This window comes from Tasmannia lanceolata, unplaced genomic scaffold (assembly GCF_043159265.1).
Source record: "Tasmannia lanceolata isolate RefF3 unplaced genomic scaffold, GAP_Taslan_0.1 ptg000013l, whole genome shotgun sequence".
Classification (NCBI taxonomy): domain Eukaryota; kingdom Viridiplantae; phylum Streptophyta; class Magnoliopsida; order Canellales; family Winteraceae; genus Tasmannia; species Tasmannia lanceolata.
The window spans coordinates 49,547,354-49,571,939 of record NW_027518690.1 but is presented as its reverse complement, the minus strand read 5'-3'; the positions used below and the strand labels follow the sequence as shown (position 1 = coordinate 49,571,939).

General features: G+C 39.4%; 1 protein-coding gene and 1 non-coding gene across 3 annotated transcripts; one reads left to right on the top strand and one right to left on the bottom strand.

Annotated features, from left to right (window-relative positions):
- Nucleotides 1-1,521: 1,521 nt before the first annotated feature.
- On the top strand, nt 1,522-22,313 carry LOC143890454 (phosphoesterase). Of its 2 annotated transcripts, XM_077395146.1 has the most exons (14): nt 1,524-2,047; nt 2,136-2,189; nt 2,521-2,583; nt 2,673-2,735; nt 2,826-2,888; nt 2,984-3,046; nt 16,082-16,153; nt 16,407-16,463; nt 16,988-17,064; nt 17,590-17,671; nt 17,873-17,989; nt 18,431-18,558; nt 20,794-20,863; nt 21,985-22,313. In XM_077395146.1, the coding sequence occupies exons 1-14, from the start codon at nt 1,847-1,849 to the stop codon at nt 22,045-22,047; spliced, it is 1,173 nt and encodes a 390-aa protein (XP_077251261.1). In that variant the 5' UTR covers nt 1,524-1,846; the 3' UTR covers nt 22,048-22,313. The 2 variants fall into 2 exon arrangements, with proteins under 2 accessions (XP_077251262.1, XP_077251261.1); XM_077395147.1 differs by lacking the exons at nt 2,826-2,888; nt 2,984-3,046 and having other exon boundaries at nt 1,522-2,047.
- An 857-nt stretch (nt 22,314-23,170) lies between these two features.
- TRNAG-UCC (transfer RNA glycine (anticodon UCC)) lies at nt 23,171-23,242 on the bottom strand. Its single transcript has one exon. It is a non-coding gene; the product is annotated as a tRNA-Gly (tRNA).
- Nucleotides 23,243-24,586: the final 1,344 nt, after the last annotated feature.

Sequence of the window (24,586 nt, the reverse complement as noted above, 5' to 3'; positions counted from 1 at the left end):
GTATAATAGACCTGGCAAACGGGCGGGCTGGGCCGGGTTGACCCGGTCCGTACAAGTCCAGGTCAAATGGGCCGGGTAAAAATGACCTGTAAAATTTTACGGGTCATTGAGCTTGGACCCGCACCCGCGGGTCGCCCGGAGTTTTGACTTATTTTTTAAGAAGTTTTTTTTTTTTTTTTTTTTAACAGGGATTTGCTAACTACCTTCGCCGATGCTACTTGTTGGCTTGTCGCCCATCCTTTGCTGCAAAGATCGGAAGAAGTATGATCTTGCCGTATTAAGTTTTAAATGAAAAATTACAGAAAAATAGAAGCAAAGTAGAAAAATTATGAAAAAATACCAAAAGAATATACTAAAATACGACAATTACCGAAAAAAACTACAAAGAAAATTCAAAACTAATGACAATTACATAAAAAAGGCCAAAATAAAACTTTTGCTCGTCTCTACGGCCAAACAGGTCATTGATTGGTGACCCGGCCCATATGGGTGGACCCGTGGGTCCAGGTCACTTTTTGCCATGTCTACACTATAAGTGGGTTGTGCCCCGAAAACCATTTTTGTAGGATGATCCCAACCCTTGTATCTATAGAGGTTTACATACTATGTTGTTCCTTACTATAAATGATTTCTAGGGCACAACCTAATTATGTTGTGGCCCATCAAATGGATGGTTTGGATCATCCTATGTTGTGGGCCATGCAGTTCTTTTTAAAATATATTAGACTATACGGCCACACCAAATAAATTCTAGAGTTGCAACTCAGGTCAGGTTGGTTAGGGTTGAGGCCAAACCTAGCCCAGCCCAAGATAGCATTCCCTCGACCCAATCTAAGTCTCGTGTCAAGGATGGTCAACCCTAACCCAAAATGTCTAACTTGTTTTTATTTGAATCGGGTCGGGTTGGTTCAGGTTAACTTAGGGTCAAATAGAAAAGTAAAAGGAGAAAAAACATAATCATAAGAAATCACGATAAAGTTTGCCCTAAGGGTGCAACTCGGATCGTTTTTTGGGAATTTAGGTTGAGCTTTTACCTTAAAATCAGGGTCGGGTTCGGATTGATTCGTTTTCATTTTTTTAGCGAAAGCTTAACCCAACGGGTTGGGTTGGTTGAGGCCAACCCGAACCCAACCTAAGGAACCATTTACTCAACTCGACCCGATTTTCCAACATAATGAGGTTCAACCCGACCTAGCCCAAGTTTTTAAGCTTACCAAAAAAATTGATTAAAAATGTCAGGTTTCACTCGGGTCGGGTTGCCCAAGCCCTCAACCTGAGCCCAACCCGAGCTCAACCCATACCCACCCCGAACTCAACCCAACCCGATTACCCGACCTAGCACCTAGCTTCTTTTTTTTTCTCCCTTTTTCTGGGTTGAACCTGAACGGAGTTGCACCCCTAGTATTTTGCCCAAGGCCTCAACCCAACCCAACCCAACCTTTGACCTAAGCTAAAGTGTGGGACCCGCTATGTTCGTGACTCACTATTTAACCGAGGTTGCCACTCGAATGGCATTTCCTCCCGCTCATTACAAAATCGAGCATGCAATATTGTTTTCGCCCCACTATAGGATAATGCGCCCCATTGTAACGTGATTTGACGTGAAAAAGCGTTAAAGTCTGCCCACAATTCACGTTATTGAGGGGCGAAAAAATCATCTCCCAATTCAGCTCAGCGCAAAATGGCAGGAAAGGATCTTCCGAAAAGGGGTCGATAGAAAACCCTAGCTTTCTCCTCTCCTCTATGCTGAAATCTCTGAATCCCCATCATTTCCCACAAAACCCTAACCCCTCTAATCTCCTCTTCCTCCGAACCTGCCCTAAGTTCTTGACATTTCAGAGCATTAATGGAGATAGTTGCAGAGTACGCGAAATCCAATCGATCTTCTTGTAAGAAGTGTTCGAAAACCATTCCTAGGGGTTCTCTGAGGTTAGGTTTGGTCAATAGAGTTTCGAAAGTGTTCGATTTAATGCAATGGCACCATTTGGATTGCTTTCCGAGGGAATCACAGCCGACGGAGAATATAAAGGGTTTCTCATCGCTTAAGGTTTTTGGTTATTTTTAGATTGTTAAGCTTATTTTGAATAATTTTGATTGTTTTTCTCTTCCTCTACATTCTCTGTTGGGAATTTCAGAACTCTGACCAGGAGGTGTTGAACAATCTGGGGATGGGAGGTGATAAGAATGAGGTCTGGAATGATTTTTTTTCTTTCTCAGTACTCTATTCATTTACAGGCTGTTTGGATATAAGGATTTTATAATCAAGGATTGTAAAATCCTGGATTTTACAGGCTATAAAACCTGAATTTTATATGTTAAAAACTGGATTGTACATTTTCAGGAGTGTAAAATCCAGGTTTTAGATGATAACATCTAGGTTTTAGCTTATAAAATTCAGGGTTTAGTAGCTTGTAAAATCTAGGATTTTACAATCCTGAATTATAAAATCTAAAAATCCATGTATCCAATGAAATCAAAGGGAACCAATGAATACACGAGACTTGCTTATTATTTTTTCAGGTTCGTAAGGCTGACGAAGCTGAGGTTGATGAAAGTGAGAAAAAGTGTTTAAAGGAATCAATGGTAGAAAATGTGTCCATTTGAAAGTCTTTACAGTTTTTACTAGTGCTGTTCTTTTTCGTGTGTCTTGTTAATCTTATTATCTGTTTCAGATCCAGAAAACAGATGAAGGTGGGATCAATGAGTTCAAGGAGAGTGATTCAAAGAAACAGAAGGTAGGCAGATTGTGAATTGACGTAGTTTAACACTTTAACCAGTCCAATTTGTTAATTTTCAGGTTAATGAGGCTAATTATTAATTTTCAGGTTCGTAAGGCTGATGAAGCTAAGATTGATGGTGACGAGAAAACGAGTTTGAAGGAATCAATGGTAGAAAATGCGTCCATTTGAAAGTCCTAGTTGTACTTATTATTAGTGTTTTTTTTGTGTGTGTGTGTTTTTGTTAATCTTATTATCTGTTTCAGGCCGATAAAAGAGATGAAGATGAGATCGGTGAATTCAAGGAGAGGGATTCAAAGAAACAGCAGGTAGTCAGATTACCTATTGAAGTAGTTTAACTAGTCCAATTCATTATTGATGCTATTCCAATCTTGAGTGGTACAAGTCTTGGGTATGGAACAATACATTTTGGGTGTTTGCTAACCATGGATTATTTTTAGAAAACAGACGTTTAGGAAAATGGGAGTGTTCTCATTCCTTTGCGTGGTTTTTTTTAATTTTAAAAATTAACTATAATTTATTTAATAAAAAAATGAGGGACAAGATGTCCCAGTAGATCAACGCAATCAGGAATTCGGCATAAAAAAGCCTATATACGATCCAAAGAATTACAATAAGTTACATTTGTTCCCGTTCCATAGACCCCCTCTTTGGCCAGTGCATCCGCCTCAGAGTTGGCCGTTCTCCTCTGGTGAACAAGTTGGGGATGAATACGACGAACAAGATCTCGAATCTTGTCAATAATGTGGTTTAATCTCCATGGCCCACCTCCTTTATTACTAGCCCAGCTGATAACCCCTCTACTATTAGTGGACCTAAGTTGTTATTAGCGTACCATCGGAGCCCAAAGAGCAGTCCCCTCGCCTCTGCCTCATTAGCATCGCATGTCCCCGCCGACCCAGAATACGATATTAAAATTCTACCAGTGGAGTCCCGAATTAGCCCACCAAAGCCCGTGGGTCCGGGGTTTCCTAATGAACTGTCATCAAAATTTACTTTTAACCAGCCCTCCCTTGGCACAACCCATTGTGGAGTAATTAGATCTCAAGGCTTTCTTTCATACAGTATCACATTCTAGTTTCTAAGAGCAATTCCAGTTGGATATGATAGCTTTCCATTCGCATTTGCTCACGCAATAAGAGATAATTTTATTTCCAGAGTAATATGTCTCCAATGCCTCGCTTTATCTGAAAAGACTTCGATACGGTCCAAGCAAAAGCCTTAACTCGAGGTGGGATTACTTGGTGTCGGATACTGTGACATCGAGAATTAGTACCTTCATCATTGGTTAGTTGCTGAAAGAAATATCGTACCGTGAAATCTCCCTCCGATTCCGGTTGCCAAAGGAGTCTGTCCTCTTCATGGGGTGAGAAATAGCAGGCCTCCAAACTGCGAAGTAGCGTTGTAAAGTGGTTGATTTCTTCATCTTTTAGATTCCTCCCCATTTGTATATCCCATACCAATTTACCATTGTCTTCGCCTCTGTTGAAATTGTCCGCCACCAAAGCATGTTGGTCAACTGCTAGTCTGAACAAGTCAAGGAATATCTCCTTAAGAGGACGGTCTCCAAGCCAAAGATCCAACCAAAGTTGGACGTTTACACCCGATCCCACTTTAAATCGGACCAATGGAGTAAACGCTTCCCGAACAGAGCTTATAGATTTCCATGCCCCCGACCCCTTCCCCTGAGGTGGGGCCCGGCAAGTCCAATCACCCCAACTGCTCCCATACTTCTTCCCAATGATGTTACGCCACAAGGCATTCTTCTCAAACCCGAACCGCCACAGCCATTTTCCCAAAAGGGATTTGCTTCTATTCCTTACCTTCCCAATCCCAATCCCGCCATTTTTTCTTGATTTACATAGCTTTTCCCATTTGAGTAAGTGCTTCAGTTTTTTCCCGTCTTCTAACCCTTCCCAAAGAAAATCCCTTTGCAACTTTTCAATTCTCTTGGCCACCGTTACTGGAATTTTAAATAACGACATGAAATAGACAGGCATATTGGCCAATGTAGCCTTTATAAGGGTGATTCTACCCCAAAAGATAGATACTTCTTTTTCCATGATGCCAACTTCCTCAGACCCTTTCCACTACGGGATCCTTTTGTGTTTTTTATAGTACCCTGAAACCCAGTGGGAGCTTGAGATGTGATATTGGAAGTGAGGTAGACATACACCCCATTTTTTCAGCATGAGCCGATATTTGACTTTCATCAATATTAATACCCGCAAGCGCGCTCTTGTACATGTTGATTTTTAAGGCCAGTAGCAATTTCAAACCATTTGAACAGAAGCTTGAGATTCATTACCTATTCCGCGCTGTTCTTCAAGAATACCAGAGTGTCGTCGGCAAACTGTAAATGAGTGACCGCCGTGGAATTTTCAGACACTTCAAGCCCCTCGATGTATCCCAACTCCTCCGGCTTGTTAAAGAAGCTGCTCAAGACTTCAGCTATCATGATGAATAGGTATGGAGATAGGGGATCACCTTGACGAATTCCGCGCGTGGATCCAAAAAAAGCCTTCAGGAGACCTGTTGATGAGGATGGAAAAAGAAGCCGAGGAAACGCAAACCTTCATCCACCCTCTACATTTGATTCCAAATCCCATATGATCCATTATATAATCTAGGGACCACCAGTCGACGTGATCATATGCCTTTTCGATGTCCACCTTTATAATGATACCACTGCCCCCATCACGCTTAACCGAGTCGAGGACTTCATTAGCTATTAGAACCCCGTCAAGGATTTGTCTATTGTTGATGAATGCCCCCTGGAAATTATCTCGCCCATTACCGCCTTGAGTCTACCGGCCAGTACTTTAGCTAATAGCTTGTAAACCCCATGGACGAGGCTAATCGGCATGAAATCTTTAATCTCTACGGCTCCACTAATTTTGGGGATCAAAGTGATGAAGGTTGTGTTAATGGCTTTGTTAAGAATTCCCCTGTCATGGAACTCGAGGAAGAACACGAGAATGTCACCTTTGAGAGTCTCCCTAGTGTTGATCATAAAAGGCCATTGGGAAGCCGTCTGGCCCCGGAGCCTTATCTTTCCGTAGGGTTTTGAGGGCTACTTCAATCTCCTCCAAGGTGAACGGTCTCTCAAGCCATTTTATCCGATCCTCAGGTACCTTTCTAAAGTTCAGACCATGAAGTTTTGGGCGCCGATTGTATTGTGCAGAGTATAGATTCTGATAGTAACTCACAATATGATTTCGGATCTCTTCCCTCTCCTCCATAAGCCTCCCATCCATCAATAGACAATTGATCGCATTGACTCTGCTTCGTGTAGAAGCCATTTGGTGAAAGAATCTGGTATTCATGTCCCCCTCCCTTAGCCATGTAATACGGGATTTTTGCCGCCAACTAATCTCCTCTTTCCGTATAATGTCCTCGTACTCCGCAAGCAACTCAACCCTCATTTGTAGATCCACCTCCTCCAAAGAGGATTCAGATTCAGCTGGCCCAACTTCGACAATACCTCCTCCTTTTTGAATTCTTTCGCTAGTTTTGCTTGTCTCGTCCGGTCTTTAATCTTGAGTTTTATGGGTTTCAATTTCCTACACACCGCAAAACCTTTCCAACCCTCCACCGACTCATCATTCCACCATTGCTGAATATTTGAGTTGAGTTCCTCCACATCACACAATCCCATGTCAAACCTAAATGGTCTTGGGCCACCACTAAAACCAGACATTAATATCATCATTGGATTGTGATCAGAGATAGGTTGAGGTAGCGCATGCTGACATATTAACTGAAAATCTTCCTCCCATTCCTTTGATATTAGGATACGGTCCAGCCTGCTTAACACCAATCTATCTTGATTGTTCGTCCATGTAAATCTTGCCCCCTCTAATGGAAGATCCACCAGTTCGCAGTCTTGAATGAAATTTGAAAAGTTCCGCATACTGGTAGTGATTGAACCCCCTCTATTTTTCTCCACAGGGAAGCGTTCTGTATTAAAATCCCCACCAACGAGCCAAGGTCCCTGCCACAGATCTCTGATGCTACTTAATTCTGGCTATAAGTATCTTCTTTCAGACGCCCTTGATGGTCCGTATACAGCCGTCTTCAACCGCTGACAGTTATTCACCCGAGACTGGAATTGGATTGAGATTGAATGTTCCTTGATGAAACTATTCACCCTCTCAAACATATTGTCGCCAGATCACGATTATACCTCCAGAAGACCCTCTTGAGTCTTTACCCTCCTAGTGTCTATTTGATCTCCCCCATACATCATCGTTAAGGCGCTCCGACACCCCAGAAACTTTTGACTCCACAATTACTAGGATATCGGGCTTTCTTATATAACAAAGGTCTTTCAACGCCAATGTTTTCCTCTCCGATCCCAACCCTTTGATATTCTAGAATATAACCTTCATTTTAAAACAGAAATTTGTATAGAACCCTTACCCCGATTACCCTCAGTGTAATCGCCTCAGCTCCCTGCTTCCCTTCCCTCCTTTGTTTGCCGAGGCCTTTTGCTCTCTCTATTATCGATTTCTCGGGCCATCTTCTTCGTTAATGAGATATCTTCCTCGAAAAGGATTCCAAAATCCTGCCCCATTTCCAATAGAGCTTCAAAATCGTCCTTGTGGGTTGAACATTCGTTAGATGCTCCATCGTTTCCGTGTAAACATTCCTTAATTCTATTTTGCAATTCCACCTCCATGGAATCCACCTCTTTCAGCTGATCATGACATCCCGCAAAAGAACCCGACATTTCAGTCGAGTTTTCTAGAGATTCCACCACAACAGACAGCACCCGGAGGTTGTCATTTTGATTGGCCACAGAATGTTTCACGATTTCATGATCCGTCGTTGCTCCCTCCAGATTCACAACCGGTACAGGAAGGATGGGTCCTTCGATCAACATCTCCACTTCGTTTGGCTTCCCCATACCATCAGCATAAGAGGAAGAAAGGACTCTTCCATTCATCTCCAATCCCTTATCCTGAATATGCAGAGAACTTTCTCCCTCCGTCACTTTCTTCGCCGATTCCGCTAGGGTATCTGTTTTTACTGTCATCTTCAGCTAGCATATGCGATGTACTCCTGTATGACATCCTCCTTTCGGTAGATAACTGATTTTCAGTTCTTTCTCGGGCGTTTCTGGCTACGAAACCATTTCCGTTCAATCTCCCGATCCACCAGAATCTGAAGATATCTTTCGATTAATCTTTGAGAAAGCCGTGATTCACCCCGTATTTCTTTTCTTCCCTCCCTGGAAGATCTCCATTTTTTTGACAGAGAGACATGGGTTCTATTTCGTACATTAGCTTTTAGACGGTGTTTTCCGCCATCTGTTTCCCTACTTCGAAGCTTACATTGCCAACTGTCCTCCTGCATGCGACCCTTCGAGAAGTTTTCCAGCCCGTCTTCTCGATACTGTACCAGCACGCCAACCCTATTATCCTCAATTTTAGTCATATTATCCTGACATGAGGGCGACCCATCATTTTTTTTGGTAATTACCAGATTGCCCTTCACCTTTTCCAGATTCCTTGATGCGATTAGATCACCATCCAACGATTCATGTGTAACCCTTCTTCTATCCACACCAATTTCTGCCATCGGGTAATGATCATCGAATTCCCAGTCACGCCGAATGAGACCCCAGTAATTTTCCGCCACATTATCATGCTTTAATATTTTGAATTTTGAACTCTGGTCACGTGTCCCCACCCGCTCCTGATCATGCTTCTCCCCCATTGGTTCTTCCCTTTTCGTTTCCTTTCCTTTAGCCAAAAATCATCCAAGGAATTTCGACCGTTGGATTGACTCGTAGATTCATCCACCGCCAAGTGATACATCTTCTTTGATTTTCCATCGACCCTAATCGGAACGCCACCGTTCGTTTTCCGGCCAAAGTCTGATACTGGTTCACACTCACGCAATGACCCATTCACTTTGAAAGGATAATAGTTCACATTTTTAGTTCCAGAATTCGCCGCAATCCTCAGATCTTCGCCAAACTCACCGGCAACTCCAATAGAATAATTCCTGTCGTCCACCTTCAAACGAACCACTGACTTCAGGAAAGCCCATTCGGAAGTAAATACCCTAGCTTTGGCATATTCAAGGCATTGGGGATTATCTCTGTTCGTCCCTATTTTCATGACGGTGCTGAATAGAGCCACCAGGGTTTCCGCCGTAGAATGAGCCCCGGCGTGGAGAGGGAGACCGTAGAAACGAATCCATATAGCCTTAGCTCCGGTTTTGAAGCCGGGTGCCAAGGGTAGAGCGATAAGAGATACTCTCCAAATGCAATTGCCCCTCTGTCAAAAACCATTGAAGCTTGTTGTTCAGATTCGAACCCAAAAAGAACTTCGTTTTTGCTAATGATGAATGGCTCCGGGAGTTCCGGCAAATCCCAAAACCATCTAGCCCATTTCCAGATCTCCCCAAGCTCCCATTGATTCTTTTTAACTCTTCCAATCAAACAGGTTTTCAATAGTTTTTCTCTCTGTTTCACCTGTTCTCCAGAGATCACCACCACCCTAGTGTCATCTTCCTCAGAAATTCTAGGGTTTCCATCCTCCGGCCACAGCCGGTCTTTCCTCGCTACATATCCGTCCTCCTGCTTTTGCCGGTTTACAGCATGGTTCATGTTCTTCCCGTTCGCCTTCTTTGTATAGCATCTCTGACATTCCTCCTGTCGCCTAAAGTTATGGCATCCACATTCCTGGCACTTCCCGTCCCCAGGTAAGAAGCGAAATCGCACATTTTCTTCGTGGTGGTTGGTAGTTTGCAAAAAAACCCTTCCTTCATTTGTCGCCCTTCTGGATGGTGGTGTCCTCAGTCTCGTGTTGAAATCTCCTTGTTTTCTCTGAGCTTCCTTAACTTTCCCTTCCTAATTCAATACAATATATTACTGCCTCAGGATCTAGAAGCAGAGGAGATGTATGAACAGAGACTAGTCGGTGCGCATCTCAGTTGTTCAAAGAAAAATCAGAATGACAAAAATAGTTGTGCGCATAGGCCTGGAAGGAGAATCCTCTGGTTATATATAAGTAAGCTCGAGGGCTTTGTGAGGGGAGGACATTTGAAGATAGCCCTAATTTGTGGAGCTTGTCTATCATATGGAAAGAATTCATCCTATCGGTTTATGGGTCGCTTAGTCTGGTTCCAAGGAGGCGTCTAAACATCTAAAAGTTCACTCCAGCCATAAACAAAAAAATCAAAAGGGCTAGATGGTTTATCTTTCATTGTATAACTATCATTGGTCTAAGCGTGTATGTGATATAATACTGGTTGAAACTTTTTAATACTATTTAGGCTTTTCACTTTCATGCCATTCACTTTTATGGTTGATTGACCTACCTTTTTTGCTTTGTTGTGGGCTGGCATTAGTAGTCTTTGAAACCTATTGTTAGACTTATTTCATACTCGTGGAGGTATATTTAAATTCCTATAATCATTGGATTTAATAGGAGGAAGACCAGCAACTTCAACAATTCCACATCCATCTTTTGTATATTGCTGTGATTTGCATTTTGCTTGTAGCTAGTTTATGTTCTTGTTGCCAGTATTTGGGAAGGCTAGACAATAACATATGAACCCAAACATAAGATAATCAATAACACTGAAAGGTTGTTCATGTAAAAAATAGCTATTATCCAATTTGTTTTTGAGATAGAGAAGAGACAAGTTAGAGAGATAGCCTTAGGAGTCCATTAAAAAAAAGAGACAGGTTTAAGAGTCTTAACTCAGCTCATTCAACTTAGTGCAAAAATATAGAGCGCACTTTGCCTTAAATACATCCTAGTCAAATGACCAAGATACCTGTATTCATCCACTTCTAACAACCCCCACCCCTCAAGTTGACACATGTCCTTTTGTGACGTGTTCATCTTGTCTACCATATAGAGGTGATGCTTGGCCGTGAGCTCTTCTGTGAAAGTGTCGGCTTTCGACTGGTAACATAGCACGGATAAATTTTACTATCTACTTTCTCATGAACAAAATGGTGGTTACTTTCAACACACTTACTGCTAGCATAGACATAGGGTTCAGTGACAATTTAATGGCGCTATGGTATTTAAGGTTTTAAATTTCGGTTTCGGTCACCACGAAAATGGAAACATTTTGGTGTCAGTTGGAAGTTTCTGTGGAGATCATGTATAATCAAGAAAACATATGCAAATGCTAGAATTTAAAGATGAAACTTCAGGAAATGCTAGAATAAGCACAAATACACACTAAGAAACCATCATGTAAGCAAAACAACCATCCCTAATGATTTGAAAATGGTGATTGTTGGGCATTGTGCTCTATGTATTGAAGCTGGGGAATCAGTGGACCTCTTATTCATCCACTATAAGGTAGCCAGGGAGATTTGGAGCAACATTTTGCAAAGATTTGGAATATCTTGGGTGTTCCCAGAACACTTTGTTGGCTTTTTGGGTTGCTGGCAAACATCTCCTTGGAGGAAGAAAGGCAAAATATTATGAAAAACCTCCTTTCGTGAGGTATTTAGGTGCTATGGAAATAGATGAATGCCATGATATTTAAGGGGTACACAAAGAGTTCCTCTTATCTATCAAAAAGGTGACATCACTTACAATTTTTTGGGTGAAGACTCTCCCAATCTTCAGATTTGTTTCGGCATTAGATTTGTGGAATGGGAGGGAGGGAGGTTTGCTGTGATTTAGAAATGAGGCCTTCAATTGTACAGGTATGGGAGCCGCCGGCTCCTGGATTTTTAAAGCTTCTTTGATGGCTCAAGTCTTGAAAATCCGGGCCCGTCTAGTATAGGAGGAGTCCTTAGAGATTGTGAAACTACCACTTACTCCAAAAGCTTAAGCTAATGGAGATGGCGTTATTTAATCTTTTATATTTTAAATCTCCCCCTCACGCTTGGCCCCCCTTTCTAGGGTTGGCCTACACGTGGCAAATGTGGCCCCTCTTTTGGGTTTGTCCATTGCATATGGATTTTTGCTATCAAGGAGGTTTGAACTCAGGACCTTTGCTCTGATACCATGTGAAACAACCAGTTACACCAATAGCTTAAGTTGATGGAGATGGCATTATTTAATGTTTTATACTTTAACAGAGATGATGGGGTCAAGTGAAATGGACCTATGCAGGCCCATTGGTGTGGCGGATGCGAGTGAGGCCGAGGCGTGATCGGCATATCAGGTATCAAGTTTTTAGAGAGAGTATAACTAAATAGAGTGATCATAGAAGGGGATTCTTTTAATGTTATCCGTTGGTTACATGGCTCCCATATTTTTCCGTGGAGATTTGCTGAGATCTTTGAGGAGATCAGAGATATTGTGGGTACCTTGAGTATCTCCTTCCGCCATGTCAGGCATTCGGCAAATGGTGAGGCGGATAGACTAGCCATGGAGGGGGTTCGGTTATTGGCCATCGAACAAAATGATTTTCTGCTGCCTTGAGTTGTGATTGGCCTCCCTCCTGCTCTACTCTCATTTCTATCTGTATTTTTTCTCTTTATTGGTTGTACTCTTCTGACCATCTCAGTCTTTTGTTTCAATAAAATTTTGACCATTCAAAAAAAATAAATATCGAACACCTAATGACATCACTGTCGCGCATGTCTGATAATTTTGTACATACCAAACTTTACATGGAATTCATATAAATATTTATACATAATACATACACCTCACTTTGCATACAAGTCATATAGTTACAATTTTGTAATACATATAGTATATCACTATTACACTTGCGATTTTGGTTTATGCATTTCAGACTTTCAGTCGTTTCAGACTTTCAGTTTTGATTTCGGTGGGGATGAAAACGGAAACATTCGGTTGTTTCTTGTCAGTTTTGGTGGAAATTTACAACCATGGTGATAATGTCACAGTATAGTGCATGTTTGTGACCTCAGATGGAGCCGTAGTACGCGTCATAGACCCGTAATCAGCTTTGCACTTGATTTGACGACATTTGCCTGCTTTTTACTCCTCTGGCTCCATGATATTAGGCATACACTTGGAAAAACAATATCCTATCATGGATTTGCATGTCTGGATCTCCTAGTACTTCATATCTATGGTTTCTTTTAGACTATTTTTGAGACCGTTTTTGAGACCATGTATCTCGGGACTATCACTGGTCCCTCCTGGTATTTATAATAGCATCCACATACACCAAAATCAGCACCATCCCTATTTAAGTTTGTTTTCTCCTTCGCCAGTAGTCAATGATCCTAGATACTAATGAGTTTCATCAAGCCATGCACTAGGATCTTGCTCATTTTCTTAAGTCTACACATGAATTTACCGCTATCTACAACTTTAAACCTTTCTCTGGTTGCTCTATGTATACCTCTTCTTTTAGTAACCTGTGAAGAAACACATTCTTTTTGTCCATCTACTGAGGGTCCAGTTGAGCAAGTTAGCTAGAGCAAGATGCATATGATTGTTGTACTCTTAACTACAGGGCTCAAGGTTTCTTCATAATCAATACCATGCCTCTGATTGTATCCTTTGCCATCAGCATGGCCTTGTATATCTCAATGTTACTGTATGGCTTTTGCTTTACCTTGAACACCCATTTGAAGCCAACTACATTTCTGTCTATAGGCCCATGAATGACTTACCACATGTAGTTCTGTATAGAGCATCTATTTTTTCACCATGATGTCTCCCCATTTATTATTAGTAGACACCTCTGAAAAGGTTGATGGCTCATCAATGATCTTAACACAGGCATGGCGATGTGGAGGGATATCAAAAATATAAGCATAGTTTTCAGAAGGGAATAAGGTTCAGAGTGTATAAAGGTGACAAAATCAAGTTTTGGCATGATACCTGGCGTGGTGAACAACTCCCGAGCCTTGCGTTTTCAAACATCATGATGGTAGTTGTAGATAAAGATGCCTTCGTTTAGGATTGCTTCCAGTGGGAGGAAGACCATGTTTCCTGGACGATCCAGTTTAGATGGTCGTGTTTCTTTTCAAAAAAAAAAAGTTTAGATGGAATTTATTTGAAAGAGAAATTGACCGGATAGCTAGCTTCTTGGAGATGCTGAGTTCTTGCTGCATTAAGAAGTATGGGAAGGATACTTTTCAAAAGAAGAAGAAGAAGAAGAAGAAGAAGATGAAGATGAAGAAGAAGAAGAAGCATGGAAAGGATAAGTAAGTTTGTATCTAGGATTCCTCTGGGACCTTCTCTATCAAGTCGTTCTACCAACAGATCACTGTGTGCCCTCTTTCCTCGCATTTGAATGGAGTGTGGTGCATCCCAACCCATCCTAGAGTCCGTGCTTTGGGTGGACGGCTTTCCTGAACAAAATGCTCACAGTGGACCATCTTAAGAACCTTCATATGCTGATTATTGACCATTGTTCTTTCTGCATTGAGGCAGGGGAGTCAATGGATGATATATTCATTCATTGCAGATTTGCCAGGGCCATTTGGAGTTGTATCCTTAGGAGATTTGGTCTCATGTTTATCTTACCTTCCTGTATGGCTAACCTTCTTGATTGCTTGTCCTTTGCTCCCTGGAAGAAAAAGGGAGAATCCCGTGGAAGCTAGCCTTGCTAGCAATTATTTGGGTGATTTCGAAAGAAAGGAATAACATGCATTTTTGCAATTCTGTCAAAAGGTCATTCTTCGCGTTCGTGATGATCATATTGCTTTGCATTTTTTGGGCTAAGTTTCTCCTGTCTTTCAAGTTCATTTCTAGTTCAGACCTATGGTGCCATTGGAGAGAGATTTGTATTAGTAGGGAGTCGAGGGATTCTCCTCATCCTAGGTGGACTCCCTTAACTCTGGGATGTTTAAGCTAAACTTTGATGGTTCAAGTTTTGGCAATCCAAGGCTGGACCGGAGTTGGAAGTCTTCTTAGGGACTAGACTAGAAGCATTAAGTGGGCTTTCTGTAGCCCAATTGGGAGAGCCAATTCTAATGAAGCTGCTGAGCTTAGGGTGGTCCTTCAGGGTATCATGCTGGTCAAGCATAGCAACTTGTCTACTCTGGTGGTGGAGGACGACTTTCTCAAAGTCATCAGATGGATGACTGGAGTCACCCCCATCCTTGGAGGTTTGCTCATCAGGTGGATGAGATTCACAACCAAGTGGGGTCCTTTCCTATATCCTTTCGGCATATCAGAAGGGTCGCCGTTAGTGAGGCGGACGGTCTTGCCCGAGCTGGGGTTGTTTGGCCTTGTCTGGAGGTTTTTTTATTTCCTTCCCCCATGAGATTGAGTTGCTTTATTTTCTTGTATTTGTTCCTCTCTTTTCTGTAGTTCTGACCATCTCGGTCTTCGATGCATTTTTGTCTACTTCTTAACAAAATGCTTAAATACCTTACCATTAAAAAAACAATTTGTGAGGCTAAAGCATGATTCGATTTTGTGCTGACGGGAATAGTGTTTAATGCATGGTTGGATGGGATGAGAGTGAGAGTGTGGAGTTTATGGTTCTGATGAGTGATGACTTGCTGGATGGGCTTTGTATGACACTAGATGACATGTGTTGCATCTCGAGATGAACTACCGTTCTTCTTAATCTTATGTTGATTCTTTAGTGGGTTGTTGTAGTGAGACCCATCGAGGAAACATGATTGAAAAAGTGAGACCCAATGAAGGAAACATGATGAGAGATTAAGACATTGTGTTTGGAGAGATCATAACATATATATCAATTATGATCACTGTTGTTTCCCACAAAGATACATGTAATGGCTTTAGAAGATAATTTCCAACGTTGGGAAGATAGAATATGCACATGACAGATGCAAGCCTGTGGTTCGAATAGAAAGATAAGTATCTTGTTGTGTTGGATAGGAGAGAATCCTGTCAATCTTGATCGTCATGTTCTGATACCATATAAAAAATAGCTATAATTCAATTCGCATGTAAACTGAAGAAAGAAGATAGAGAGATAGGTTTAAGGAGTCTCAAATCAGTTCATTTAACCTCATTAAAAATACAACACACACTTCAACTTATATACATGCTGGTCAAATGGCCAAAATATTCGTGTGGATGACCCACTACCAGTTTGAATAGTTATGCATAACCTCTGAAGTCTGTGCTGCCTCCTTGCTCTTGCTCTAAAGTACCAACTTAGGCACCTATTTTTCTCAATTCTATACTGATTTTAGCAATTATATTCATGATTTATATTTTTTAATTTATTTCTGTGCAAAAGCACTTATTATGATTTTAGAAGTCTAGGTATTTCATTTCTAGTGGTTTTGGTTAGAATTGACTTCCTGTATTGAATTTTAAGTAGCATTAGTGTTGTACTTTTTCCACTTCTCAATTGTTAAGTGGATTATATATTTTGGGATAGTTTGGACCTCGTATCATTATTGAGAGAAGCTGATTATTTCCTTTCCATGAAATTGATCTCAGATGTGTGGATCTGACGAGGAAGCTGAGCTTGAGACAGTTTTCTCTGTTTCTGATGTCAAGGACAAGTACAAGGTTTCTTTATTTTTATTAGCTTATGTTTTTATTGATACTTTTCTCCATTTCTGTTATCAATAACAAGTAGAAGGTTTCTTTATTTTGACTCGGTTCATTTTTTTGTTTTTTCATTGTCTGCAGTTGTCGATTTACTATTTTAACATAGGTCTAATTACAGTTTGTCTGTAAACATGTATTTTTGTCTGATTGGAATTTATTCTTCCTATATATTATGTTTGAATGCTCATTGCGTACTTCATTCTTGATCCAGGATGCTACACTTTTACCAAAATGGAAGGCTTTCCAAACAATCATTTTTCTTGAACGGGTGAGATTAGTTCTGTTTGCTAATTATTTATCTTAGGCTGCATGTCCTTTCTCTTGGATCAAATCCCGACTTATACAAGATATTACAAACTGCCATCATGTTATCCACTCATACATCTTTTTTTTAATTAATGTTTATTTCAGTAATGATGTCATTTATGTTGTAGGAAATGGTAAACACTTATTTCCATATTGCATATTGCCTTTCTGAAGGTTTTGGACATATTTGCGGTTAGTGAAAACTTGGCTTGGCAGATAATTACTGGAACTTGCAGTTCCAATATTTTTTTCCTTGCAAATTAAGTTTGATGCCATTTTTTTCTTTCATTCTGATATGTTAATGACAAATCCATCATTTCTTTGTACTTTCATGCTGCATTATTGCTGATATCTACATTAAATCTATTGCAGAAGACTGGTGACATTTTCCCCCATTCCCTTGGAATGAAACCAGTCACATGGTAGTGTTACATAACATGATATTTGTGTCCCATCTAATGTTCTGTCTTCATTGGAAATGCATAGGACGATGGGCTTCAAGATTCCAATAAAATTGCTGCATTTGATTTTGACGGGTGTCTCGTGAATACATCTGTGAAAAGGTATCATGATTTTTATTGAAATTGCATTTGGTATTGATTGTTAAAGATGTTTATTGCTGCGTTTAAAAAGGCACTATTATCCTATTTGTGTAACATGCTACAGAGTCTTAATGAAACATGCTTGCCAATAAAAATGCATGACTACCAACTTTATACTACTGCTTTGGTTTTGCTGAAAATTATCCTTTTGAATGTTTGATTTTCTTGCACAATGGTGTCTTTTGATGACGCCAGACATAGAGGTTAGATTGATTGTTTGTTCACTCTAATAAAATTGGTGAAAATAAATTCTTAAGCAAGTTTTTGAACAAGCAGATATGTATGACAATTACTACGCTTTAGGATAAAAAGCAGATATGTATTATATCCTTTCAGTGAGTGACGAACGTGTTATAGCTATCTATTTGATTTCTTTTTAGCTGAATTTGATGATAAAGCTATTTTTTTTTTTCGAACAAGCATGATAAAGCAACACATCAATCAAATGAGTGGATTCACAACCTAACACTACTTCATGAAGTGCAGAGTGGGTCCAGATGCTTGGTCCATTCTATACCCTTCAGTACCAGAAAAGTTGCAAAGCTTATACAACAATGGCTACAAGCTGGTTCGTTCCTCTCCTTGTTGCTTTCTGCACCTTCTAATTCTCTGATTTCCAGATATTGGAATCATCAATGTTAAGGTGGAAGGTTTGTTTGCTTCTATTTAAGAGTGCCTTGATTTTGCAAAGTGCAAACCCATCCATAGTTTTTGTAAATCGAAGATGTAGTGTTCATGTTAGCAAATTTATTGTTTCTCTTGTCATCAGGTAATCTTCACTAATGAATCCAATATTGAGCGCTGGAAGAATAAAAGACAGCAAGCTGTTGACTCCAAACTTGGACGACTCAACAATTTCATGAGGCATGTCAAAGTCCCAATGCAGGTGTGCTGAAAATTTGTGACACAATCCATTTTTGTTTCTCGTGAGCTTATTTTTCATGCAACAAGTCTCTGTCCTTCGGCCATATGAAAATGATTGGCATGTGCAATTGTCTGTTTCTTCTCGTGTTCTCATGCATCCAACAATATTGTCATCATGTTAACCTTTTATGTATTTGGGAGTTACACTAACTGAACTTTGCATGGTTCAAAGATACGACCTTTTTGGCGATTTGTGCACACAAACTAAACACTCGTGTGTTTGCAGATTATTTGTTTCTACAAAAAGTCTAGCCCAAACGGCACTTGTGATAAAGGACCTCTGTTTTCCGTACTATTGGTTATCTTTTCCAAAATCAAATGTTTTTGTTTCGTCAAATATCATATTTATCATACTCCTAGAAAATTGAGTTTATTTGATAATTTGTGATACATTTGAGTGCAGGTTTTTGTAGCTTGCGGTTTAGGGAAGACCAATAGTAAAACTGATGATCCGTTTCGCAAGCCAAAACCAGGAATGTGGAGAATAATGGAGCAACACTTCAATTCTGGCATTGCAATTGATATGGATCAGTTAGTTCGCTTTTCTTTTCTTTTGCTGCTACTGTGTATTTTTAAGATATGTTCTAATAGTATTTTCTGCCAAGGTAATGCATATGTAATGGCAGCTATAACCATGGTTTCAAATTTCGGTTTCGGAATGCGTTTCGGTCCTCACCGAAACCGAAATTTCAGCCGAAATCCGACAAAATCAATTAAAATAATATTTTATCTCATACAAAATTTCGGTAATTTCGGGAAAATATGAATAATAAACAAAATCTGAGATTTTTGGATGAAATTCCTTAAATTTCGGACGCAATTTCGGGAATCGGTCGAAATTTCATAACATTTCGGTCTTGACCGAAACCCGAAATTTCAGATTTCGGTCGAAATTTAAAACCATGGCTATAGCATTATTTTCTTTGGAGAGATTTTATTTCCGCGGTTTCAAAGCAAGTGCATTAATTCATATTACATCAGAGTAACTTTTTATTTCCCTGTTATGATTATTGAGGAAGAATGGAGAAGTGTAAATATTTTATATAGACCATGAATTAATCTTAGGGCTGCATAAATTGGCTAGCATATGATTAGGAATTTTTGTCAGAGATGTGTTCTGGTGACCATCTTAGAAGATGAAGGTCTTTAGATGGTTATGTGTAGACTGAAGCATATTTATTAAATTGGCAGTTCAAAATGAGCATGTGTCATGAATTGTGAAATTTTATATGATGTCTAACTGGTGCCCTTGTATTCATTAGAGAACTAATGACTCCTAGCCTGTTCTTTGCAATTATTAGCTTTTCTTGTTTTGTTTCATGTTTGAGTTGGATACTTCTTATGATTTATGACCATGTTACTAATGTCCCATTATATTATTATTAGGGATTTGCTAGGCAATTTCACAGATAGCCATTTCGCTGCCGGCTTTTGCATTGTAGAACAGCCACCTGAGATTAATTAAATGTGTTAAAGTATAAAAGATAAATAACGCCTTTCTCCAACAGCTTAAGCTGTTGGAGAAGTTGGTAAGTTAACATGGTATCAGAGCCAAAGGTCTCAAGTTCAAACCTCCCAGATAGCAAAAAGTCCACATGCGATGGTCGGCCCAAAGTGGGACCACATTTGCCATGTGTTTGCCAAGTGGGCCACACGTGCGGGGGAGTGTTAAAGTATAAAAGATAAATAAAGCCTTTCTCCAACAGCTTAAGCTGTTGGAGAAGTTGGTAAGTTAAGAAAATGAATATGACAAAATCTGCCAAAAACGTCAACCTGTGTAGCTGTTCCCACGTGCAAAATCCAGCCATGAAATGGCTTTCCGCGAAATTGCCTAGCAAATCCCTTATTATTATTATTATTATTATTAGTATCATTTTTTAATTTAGTTAAGGTACATAGTTTACCCTAGAAGAATACACTGGATACTTCCATGCTGAAACAAGCTTTCAGAGTTAACATAAAGTTTTACGGGGCATAACTAGGGGGAAAAAAAAAACTAGAAAAAAAGACGAAGAAATAAAAAAGAAATGACATCTTCAGGTATGATGTCTGAGCCTTGTCTTCCTCTTTGCAGAATAACATCAGTCTTCCATGAACTTCTGTTGGAAGTCTTTGCAGTTTTTCCGCCATTGGTAGGTTGACTAAAGGAGCCAGCTCCCATAATCTAAATCATATGCAGATATTGCAGGCTATATGTATCTATGTATTGGAAAGAGGTGTCGCTCTTGTTCTTCTAAAGATTTTGTGCAATTGGTTGATCTTTAGAGGCTCTTCATACTAGAAACTGGTCACCTCCAAATGGTCCGTCAACTGCAAAGCATCACAAGTTGAAAGAGAAGTATCATTGTGTTGTACTTGAGGCTAACCAGTTTTCTGTTCATGGACTTGAAAACCTATTTAAGATGGGAACCTTTGCATAAGCTATTTGAGTAATTAGTACAAGTGTTCTTTAAATTGCCTGCTTTCAGATCAAGACAATTATTTCACACATAGTTTCATTTCTAAAATGGAAGATTCACTTGTAAACTTCCTTCAGGTTTTAATGAGCTTGTATTATGCCATTCCCTACTGTTTAGGACATATTGTCTGCCCGTCAAGCTCTTATGAGACTGCCTTAAAAGACTCTGTCTGATAGTGTTATTCACGCCTTTCATATGTTAATATTTCCTTTGGTGAACAATCTTGTTATAATTGTCTGATTTTGTAAATTGTTGTTGTCTTGAAAGATGGAACACAAGTTAATATAAATACTCTCTGCATTCGTAGATCTTTTTATGTTGGCGACGCAGCTGGGAGAGACAAAGATCACGGTGATGCAGATATTAAATTTGCTCAGGTAGTATTGAGGCTTTCTTTTTATTTATTTCTTATCATTACACATTGCTAGTTTTCATTTTTTGTTGCATTATGAATTTTGATTTCCTTTTGATTAATTGAACCATATGTAAGATGAACTTTCAACAGTTGCTACCTGTTAGTGTGGTTTGAAATCTTCCTCATCATACTTACGAGTTAGGACCTGTTCGTTTAAGATTATGACAACCAATTGTGAGTGCTAAACCAATTATTGGACTCAAATTTAAACGTAATTTTAATTCCAATAATTGGTTTGGCACTCACAATCGGTTATCAGAATCTTAAACGAACAGGGCCTTAGATTATGGCAACCGATTGTGAGTGCCAATCCGATTAATAGACTCAAAATTACATTTAAGTTTGAGTCCAATAATCAGTTTAGCACTCACAATTGGTTGCCATAATCTTAAACGAACAGGGCCTTATGAATCATAATGCACAACTCCTTGGTTAACCTTTAGGTAAACTCACTCTACTTGAGAATAAGTGATTCCAGTTGAAATAGTGGACACTGTGGAGTTCTGTTTGGTCTTTAAAACTGTGGATAACTTTTGACAATAAATCTATTCTTCTTTTAGGAATGTGGCATTAGAGATAAATTCTTCATCTCATCCTCGATCGTTTTCATTGTGTCTATGATGCATTTGCTATTCTTTCATTCAAGAGTGATGGCTATTATTTCAATTATTTAATTCCAAATCTCTGCCATGATAAAGCCTCTATATGCTGGATGAATGAATATCATGACCTACTGTCCCTATTGCTCCGATTTGCAACTTTTTATGATTCTCGAACCCCAAAGATTTCATCGGCCACAGTACATTACTTCTGGGATACACTTCTCTCCAAGATGTAGATCTATGATGTGAAATTAACATTGGCTTGATGAGAAAAGAAGCAATAATAAATGGCTTTGCCACCTAGCAATAAATGATCAAACATCTGTAACACACAGAAACTAACATATTTCCACATTACACTGCAAAATTTTCATTAATTTCATGGCATCAAGTGAACTTATGTAGTGATTTCTCGCATTCCATTTTCATGCTCAGAGCTTCACTTCATTGTTGACATTATCTGTTCTTGTTGTTTTTGTAGGCTGTTGGATTGAAGTTCCACCTTCCTGAGGAATATTTTGGTGTCGAATGTGTTAACAATTAATCTTCTGGTACACCCCGGCTAATGGAGGGGGCTGTGGTTGAAACTGTTCCGAGTTCATGTTTTTGTGCGAATTTGGCATCATCTGGAGATTGGCAACAGGGGTGAAGTTGTGAAGTCAGTTAGTTGCTTTTAGGTTTGTTAAAGTGAATTTGTTCATAGATCCTTGTTGTTATGCTCTGTTTTAGGTTTGGTACTTGATGAAGAAGTTCCAGTCAGTTCAAAAAATGACATGATGAAATATGACTAATGCTACAATTTAGGGGTTTTATAGGTCCCAATGAACCTTCTACATAGTAACAAAATCCTGTTAATTACTTACTGAAGGAAAAGAAAAATCCTCTTAATCCTTACAAGTAACTTACCTAATTTCAAAAAGGGAAATGATTTTAGCACTCCGCTCCTTTGATATGTTTGCGAAAGCTTCTTGTCGTTTTGTTCTTAATTGTCATTGTCAGAGCTCCCGGGGAACTGTAAATAACCTTTTGACAGCCCTCTAAATAGTATTAGACAAGAAGCTTTCGCCACATATCAAAACTGTGGAGTGCTAAAATCAAATGATGGTGCTAACGTCGAGAGTATTATGTAAAAATTTGTGGGCTCCTCATAATTTATGAGGATATTATTATAATATTCAAGGTTCTGAAAAGAGAAACTTCACCAGAATTTCGTCCTTTTCCATTGTTTGATCCCACATGAAATAAAAAGTAACTTGAACAACCACAGTTCAAGTTTATTCAGTGGCCTTTAATATATAATGAAACCCAGTTCCCTCTTAACCGTGGAAACAAAAGAAAATCCTGGGAAAAAATCTTCCTCAGGAAATATTTTTCTGCAATCCAAACAGGGCTCCTCAGGAAATATGTCTCCAGTCCAAACAGGGCCTCGAGTAAAACCTGGGTCCACCTCGCCCTACAATTGAAAGGATCATTGATATCCGAATAGGGCCTAATCAGAGCTATCTCCTGTAGGCCAAATAGATCTGAACCAAACCCCAATAGTGGGCTTGACAGTTGATTTACTCAAAAGCATCCTGTTTTATAAATGGGAAATGTAAGAGGAAACATTTAACACTGTTCAAAAGCTCAAAAGTTTTCTGTTTTTAAAGTGGAAAACAAAACGAGAATGCGTTTGCCGGGAGTCGAACCCGGGTCTATTGCTTGGAAGGCAATTATCCTAACCGTTGGACTACAAACGCTTGTTAGAGCCTGTTGCAGAGAATATTTTATTTGTTTAAATATATCTTTTGGGGCATTGATATTTCCACCACTCTCCCTGCATTTTCACACACACTAATTTATCTTTATCTAAAAGTGACTTCATCTCCAACCCTCTTTGTTTGTCATCTTGAAAAAAAAAAACCAAACAAAAGAAGATGGGTGGCTAGGAATATTATGTAGCTTTCGTTAAGGAGATATCTTTTGTGTTTTTTTTCATTGCTCCCAGGCATTTTTTGGGTAATCAGCTCCCATGCTGCAAACAATCAAATCTGAATTGAACCTTGTCGCTCTTCTTTCTTCTCTCGTGGGCAGGAAGCACACCCATCACTACGTGGTGGGTTGGCGAGTGTTTCATTACATCTTCTGGAGAACGAACCAATCCCATGACTTTGACTTCCTGGCCCAACCGGTCCCCATTACAATCAGGGGCGATGCCAGAAATTTTGCACAAGGGGGGCAAAAATTATAGTAATTTTTTTATCTATCTTAAAATTAAGATAGAAAAAATTTCTATCTGAAATTTTGCACGAGAGGGCAAAAATTATAGTAAATTTTGCACAAAAAAGGGAGATAAAAATGGTAAAATTAAAATTTTAAACTTATTTTCTATCTTAGGGAGGATTGGAAAGGGGGGCAAATTTTTTAAAAAAGGGGGTAAAGATAAAAAAATATTAAAACATAAAGGTATATATTTTTTTTCCAAAATACTAAGGGGGGCAATTGTCCCCCTTTCCTCTCATGTGGCATCGCCCCTATTTACAATAATCTACTTCTTATTTCCTTTTGTATATTGACAGTATGCTTTACTTTCGGTAATCAAATGAGTAGTTGAATGACTATAGGATTAAATAAGGAGTTGAAAACTATGCCTGACTACCTTTAAAAATGGGAGAAAATAATCAAATTATGGGAGAAAAATCAAGTGTAGATGGTATTATAAAAGTACCACCTTTGATATTTAATCCAACAGCAGACTTTTAAAAAATGGTCTGCTGTTGGATCAAATATTAAGGGCGGTACCGCGCAAACTTGACTTCACGACCTGGCACAATATAAAATCTCTAAAAATGGAATGATAGCTGCTGAATCCAAAGGTAAACATGCACACAGCTTTTATCCACGGCTACCCATATAACGTTTTTGAGTTGAACATGGTGTATGACTTCTTAGACCATGTTTGGCGACCATTGATTTTTTTTTTTTTCACGATAAACTAGTTTCTCCAAGTGGTGGGAGAGGAGTAGGGCACATGGGTAAATGAGAGACCTGAGGGAGCGTGAATGAGTAGTGGTTGAGAGGTGTCTAAGAAAAAAGGAAAAAAT